General features: G+C 50.3%; 1 protein-coding gene across 1 annotated transcript in view; it reads left to right on the top strand.

Moving 5' to 3' along the window:
- Positions 1-2,266: 2,266 nt before the first annotated feature.
- ICAM1 (intercellular adhesion molecule 1) overlaps positions 2,267-6,695 on the top strand; it is a 10,469-nt gene continuing 6,040 nt past the window's right edge. The window contains exons 1-2 of the mRNA XM_003798044.3: positions 2,267-2,346; positions 4,441-4,701. Of these exons, the coding sequence (XP_003798092.1) occupies positions 2,280-2,346; positions 4,441-4,701 (328 nt within the window). The 5' untranslated portion in view covers positions 2,267-2,279. The remainder of the gene's footprint in view (positions 2,347-4,440; positions 4,702-6,695) is intronic.

The following is a 6,695-nucleotide window of genomic DNA, read 5'->3' as shown; positions in this document are numbered from 1 at the left end:
ACCTGTGGCTCAAAGGAGTAGGGCACTAGCCCCATATACCAGAGGTGATGGGTTCAAACCCAGCCCCAGCCAAAAAAAAACCTGCAAAAAAAAAAAGGATTTAAAAATTGGCTAGGTGGTGTGGCTCAAGCCTGTAAATCCGAGCACTCTGGGAGGCCGAGGCGGGTGGATTGCTTTGTTTTTGATTCTTGTCTGTCGCCCCTATGGAGACGATCCTTGAACGGTGGCAGGGATTTTTATCTATTTTGTTCATTGTGGTGTCCGCAGCGCTTGGTAAGATGCCTGGCACGCAGTAGGTGCTTAAGAAACTGAGCGACTAGTTCAGAAAAGGACGGACGTTTGACGTTTTTGTGGCTGCAAGGGGAATTGGGCCGCGTGGGGGAGCTCGCGGCCCGTGCGCCTCCGGTGGGAGCCAGCCCCCCACCCCACCCCCGCGCCATACACACAAGTTAGAGAAAAGTCGCCTGATCTGTGCTCACTTCCGCAGCACATGTACTAAAACTGGAACGATACAGAGAAGATTAGCAATATATATATATAATTTTAAAGTCTCCTGATATTAAAATAGTAATCAGCAACGCGGGAACATTCCCGTTCCACTCTGTTTTTTTTACCCAGGCCGTTCCGGGGCAGGACTTCAGTATCTCCAACCTCCCCTCCCCGCCAAGAAAAAGATCCCCGTGGAAATTCCTTAGGAATGACCAGTGCTGGGGGAAGGATGCGTTTCTGGATGGCGGGTGACTCGCAGCCCCCTTTCCCTGGAGGAAGGGCCGCGTCCACCGGTCCCCAGGATCCCTCCCTTCCCCTTCTGGAGCACGACCTCCCTGGCCCCTCCGAGGTCTCCATGGCGACAGCAAGGGCGCTCCACAACAGGAAGCCTTGAGGCCGTGCTGCTCCTTACTCGGAGACCCCAAAGTTCCCTCGATGTAGGGAATGACAAGTTTTGGGGTCACATGCAAAGCCGGTGGCCAAACACCCGCACATATTCAGCGCAAGACCCCAGAGTCCGAGTTTCAGGTGCCGTGTGCGGGTAAGGCAAAGGTTCCAGCGCCCCCTCTCTCCGCTGTACTCGAGGTTTGAATTGCTGGCTCAGTTTCCTCGCGAAGCCTGGGACGCCAGCAGAGGGGCTCAGGGCGTCGGGAACACATGGCTTCCTTCCTTTTTCTGGGAGCTGTAAAGACGCCCCCGCTACCGAGGCCAAAAGGAGAAGCGAGGAGACTGCGGGGGAGGAAGCACCCATGGGTGGCAGGGGGAAGAACGCTTATTTCCCCAGACATGATGCGGCCTCGCGGCCTCGCGGCCTCGCGGCCTCGCTCCCACGGTCCTGGGCTCGGGGAGGTGTTTGGGCCTGTTCTGACCGCTTCTCGGGAAATCTCAACGTCAGCTGGGCAGGGACATGCCGCACTCTTGAATGGAGGGTGCCGGGTGAGGATTCCTGGGCCTCCTACTCACGCGAAGGGCTCGTCCGGTCGGTTAAAGAGGCCTGTGTGAGCTGGGGAGTCAAGGCTTGAGACTGGATCACTGCTCAACTCGGAGCCACAGCTTACGGTTCTGTGAAATGGGCACAATAACAGTCTCCTCTTGCCCAGGGTGGTCGGCAGACTCCAATAAAGTGCTGATTGCAGTGTAAACAGCGAGTGGAGCTCAGCCCAGCTGAGAGATGGGATGCAATGGTGAAAGGGCTAAGCGGTGGCGCCCAGAGTCAAGGCCGCAGTGTAGAAGTTCAGGCCAGGTTTATTGAAAGTGAACGGTGACCCACCTGGGCACTGCAAAGGTAGCACCTGCTCCCAGGGGCAGTTAGAGACCCCTTTTATATGGGGCTGTAGGGGGTGGGCAAATTCCACAGCTTGCCAGTAAAATTAGGGTCCTTTGGCGCGAACTTCTAGAGGGTGGGGCTAGCCAGGTCCTTTGTGTCTTTGTCTTCGGAGGAGAGAAAGAGGGGAAAAGGGTCTGTGTGTGGCTGTGTTAGGCCCCTCCGCCAACACCTGGGGAACCCGGAGCAGCCTCCGGGTCACCAACCCCCTGCTGCGACCACCCATTACTTCAGTCTGGAAATTCCTCGGTGGGCGGGGGAAGACAGCCTGGCTCGAGCCAGGCACACTTTCAGTCCGGAAAGGCCCTCGTTCCGGAGGGAAGGCGCGAGATTTCCGGGAAAGCAGCCCTGCCCCTCGGCCCCCAGTGGCCAGCGGTTATAAAGGGACCCGCGCACTTCTCTGTGCCTCAGTCCGCTGAGCCTCTCTGTGCTTCGTTGCTGCCACCCGGCCCTGCCTCCGCCCGCTATGGCTCTCGGTGGCGTCCTGCGTACCCTACCTGTGCTCCTGGCCCTACTCGGGGCTCTGCTCCCAGGTGAGTCTGGGGGAGGGCGCCGTCGGGCCAGCTCCCTGGATCCTGACTGTACCCTGGGCACCCTTGGAAGGGCCCATTCCCTGTAGTAGCTGTTTATGGGAAGGTGGGGCTGGAGGCACTGATTGAAATTCAGTCAACAACTGAGAGTTCAAATTCCGCATATGTGACCTCAGGCTATAGATTGCCCCTTCCTGTGCTTAGTTTTCTGAGCTGTAAAATAGGTAACGTTATAGTGGCCACCTGGCAAGGTTTGTGTAGTGGCTCAGCATAGCACCTGGCCCCAGGATGCTGTCAGATGGTTTGGGGATTTGCTCCCCAACCCTGCCCAGAGTGTAGTAGGCTTGATGACGGCCCACCACCACCGGTAGCACCAAGACACATTCTGTTCTTTATCCTCTTCCCCTGGGGAAGTCCAGGGCTGCTTCTACTCAGGGGAATTCCAGAGCTGACTTACCCAGGGCCCCTAAGCTGAGAAGGTCATCCCACTCCCCTCCCCACAACTCCAGCCCAGCTGGGAAAGAGGGAATTGAGGCAGAGGTCCCCAAAGGTGGTGAGTTTTGGGAAGCAGGAGAGTGGAAGATTGACATCTTAGTTAATAGCCCAACAAAGAGTTCTATTCCTGACTCTGATGCTGACTCCACTGCTTTCTCCTTGAGTTGTCTACCTTCTCCCAGTCTCTCTTTCTCTGTGTGAAATGGGAACAATTCCAGAATCACCCTAGGAGAATTTACAAAGCCAATGTCTTCACGCACCTCCACCCCAAATAGAGCAAATCTGAGGACAGTAATCATTGGGGGACAGTAGTAGGCCTGGGTTCAGATAGACATTATTTTTAGCTTTGGAGGCACCAGAGTCTGAGGGATCTAATCAAAACAACTCCCTTCTTTCTTACCTGTATTACCTGCAGGGTAGGTACTCGCTACCTGGCCTGTACTGAGTTACTTGTATTAGCATTGCATTAACTCACTGCAACTTCAAACTCCTAGGCTCAAGCAATCCTCCTGCTTTAGCCCCCTAAGTAACCGGGACTATAGGTGTGCCTGTGCCCAACTAATTTTTAATTTTCTTTTTTAGTTTTTAGTAAATTTTAAAATTTTTTTGTAGACACAGGGTCTTGCTATGTTGCCCATGCTGTTTTTAAACTCCTGACCTCAAAATGATCCTCCTGCCTTGGCATCCCAAAGTGCTGGGATTACAGGCATGAATGAGCCACTGCACCTGGCCTGACTTCATGTTGTTAAAATGGACTCTGCTAAAATCCTACCCATGGCTGCCTATTACCCTAAGAATAAAGAACACATCTTTAGTGTGGATTATAGTGCCCACATGTTCTTCCTGAACTCATTTCCCACCACTCTTCCATCCAGCTCTAGGCTCCAGCCACCTGCCTCAGGACCTTTGTGTCTGCTATTCTTTTTTTTTTTTTTTTTTGAGACTAAGTCTCACTATGTTGCCCTCGGTATAATGCTCTGGTGTCATAGCTCACAGCAACCTAAAACTCTTGGGCTTAAGCCAGTGGTTCTCAACCTGTGGGTTGCAACCCACAGGAATGGTATTAAAGGGCCGTGGCATTAAGAAGGTTGAGAACCACTGGCTTAAGCAATTCTCTTGCCTCAGCCTCCCAAGTAGCTGGGACTACAGGTGCCCACCACAACTCACCCAGCTATTTTTTGTTACAGTTGCCATTGTTGTTTAGCTGGCCCAGGTTGGGTTCAAACCTTGGTGTATATGGCTGACCACTGTGCTATGGGCACTGAGCCTGTGTCTGCTATTCCTTTTGCCTGGAATCCACTTCCCTTTTCTGAATATCAGCAGGCCTTTCTCATCACTTAGATCTCTGCTCAGACATCACTTTGTCCCCAAGGCACTCTGATCTATCACCCTGTTTTGTTTTCATCAAAGCTCATATTAACATCAGTTATTAATTATCTTGTTTGTTCTTGAACATTTATTTCCATCTCTCACACTGAAGGCAGAACATTTTGTCTTGTTCAAGGCTGTGTCCCCAGTACCCACCATTGGCTGGGTCCACAGTCATGTTATGTGATGAACCTGATTTATAATGTCTGTCCCCTCTTCACCCTTTTCTTCCAGGACCTGGAGAAGCCCAAACATTTGTATCTCCCTCAAAAGCCATGTTACCCCGAGGAGGCTCCCTGCAAATAAATTGCAGTTCCTCCTGTGACCAGAAAGCCACTGTGGGCCTGGAGACTCCATTGACTAAAAGACTAGTGACCCGTGGTGACAACTGGATCGTGTATGAACTGAGCAACGTGGGAAGAGATAGTAAACCAATATGCTTTTCAAACTGCAACAATAACCAGTCATCAGTTGGAGCCTCCCTCACTGTTTACTGTGAGTGGCTGGGCCTAGGGGGCTGGCCCTGTAGATAAACAGGGCCAACTCTAGGGGGCTGGGAGAGTCTTTGTTGCTAGACTTTAGGACCAGGACAAGCTCACTGAAGGGCAGATGGGGAGATTCTTGGAAAGTCGCATTGTCATTTGGAAGTCTTGTTGAACTTCTTTTTTTTTGCAATTTTTGGCCAGGGCCAAGTTTAAACCCACCATCTCCGGTATATGGGGCAGAGGTTGAACCTCTTTAGATGGATGCATTTAAAGCAGTCACAGAAATTTAGCACATTTGAGAATGCTACCTCTTTATGCCTTGTTCTTTAAACATGTGACAAGGACCCAGTTCCAATACTTTAAAAAAAAAAAAAAAGATGTAGATTAACCCAAGCATAGTGGCCCCTTCCTATATTCCCAGGAAGGTTGAAGTGGAAGGATGGCTTGAGCCCAGGGGTTGAAATCCAGCCTGGGTAACATAACAAGACCCCACAGCTATTAAAAAAAGAGAGAGAGGGAGGTGCAAAACTAGCCGTGCAATGATATTTTGCATATTTGCAACAGTCAAAAATATTGATAACAGCTGTGCTGGCCAAGCTAAGGGACAATGCTACATGTGGCCCTGCCCCTGAGGGATCTGGTGGAGGCATGGGATTATTCACTGCAGCTTTTTTTGGTTATTATTATTATTATTATTGTTTTGCAGTTTTTGGCCAGGGCTGGGTTTGAACCTGCCACCTCTGGCATATGGGGCCCACACCTTACTCCTTTGAGCTATAGGAGCTGCCCTTGGGTTTTATATTTTTTGGAGACAGGGACTTTGTTCTGGGCATGAGAGCAGCAATGTGATCCTAGCTTACTGCAACCTCCAACTCCTGGACTCAAGCAATCCTCCCACTGCAGCTCTATCTGAAGGTTAAAAGTTTACAAACCACTCAAATATTGAGGGCCAGGGAAAGAAACTGTGGTTTGGCCACACCAAGGAATAGTATGCAACTGTGCAAAAGAATGAGTGAGCTCCAAGGTGTATTGTAAAGTTGCAAAGAAAGAAAGTATGCTGAGTATGCGTGGCATGCCACTCTCAAGTTAGGGAGCAGCAGGGGGAAGGTGGGGGAGGCTGTATTCATGCATAAAAGAGTCTTGAAAGAAAATGTAAGAAATCACATTAATTGGCTTTGAGGAGAGAGGCTCTGGGAGAGGGCTGGAGAGTGGAGAACTTTTTCTGTGTACCTTTTTCTACCTTGGCAAGAATGAGTTGCTAAGGCACAAAAATAAATATAACTCAAAGGAAAGTGAAGTGAACTGGAAAACAAGGTACAAAAAAAGGGAAGAAAACTGGCCAAGTAGCTTTGGAATTAGCTTTGGATTCCAAGTCCCAGAATGACCCTAAATAGCTTGGCGACCTAGGGGGACAAGATCTCTTGCTTTCCTTTGCTGTCACATACAACCTCCTCTGCAAGGTATAATGATTCAGTGAGGCAGGAAGAATAATCCACCATCATGACACTGGGGCAAAAGAAGCCTTTGGGCAAATATCAACTTTGCTTCTGATTTGGTGAATGTTTGAGCAAATGGTGGCCAGGCCCTCCCAGGGAAGGGAAGTCCCCAAACATTCCTGGTAGCCTGGGAAAACCCTAGAAACCTCTTTGGAGGGCTTTCTGCATCTCTGCCTTATAATTGTAAGCCCAGTGGCTGGAGTCTTCTTCCTGCCTCAGACTTCCCAGCAGCTGGGATTATATGTGCACACCATCGTGCCTGGCTAAGTTTAAATTTTATTTCTTTTAGGTTAGGTGCAATGGCTCACACTTGTAATCCTAGTGCTCTGGGAAGCCAAAGCAGGTGGATCTCTTGAGCTCAGGAGTTCAAGACCAGCCTGAGCAAGAGCAAGACCCTGTCTCTACTAAAAATATTAAAATAGCCAGGTGCTCTGGTAGGCTTCTATAGTCCCCACTACTTGGGAGGCTGAGGCAAGATTACTTGAACCCAGGAGTTTTTTTTGTTTTT

This window comes from Otolemur garnettii, unplaced genomic scaffold (assembly GCF_000181295.1).
Source record: "Otolemur garnettii isolate 467f Iridium unplaced genomic scaffold, OtoGar3 scaffold00127, whole genome shotgun sequence".
Taxonomy (NCBI): domain Eukaryota; kingdom Metazoa; phylum Chordata; class Mammalia; order Primates; family Galagidae; genus Otolemur; species Otolemur garnettii.
This window is presented reverse-complemented; position numbering and strand designations above follow the sequence as displayed.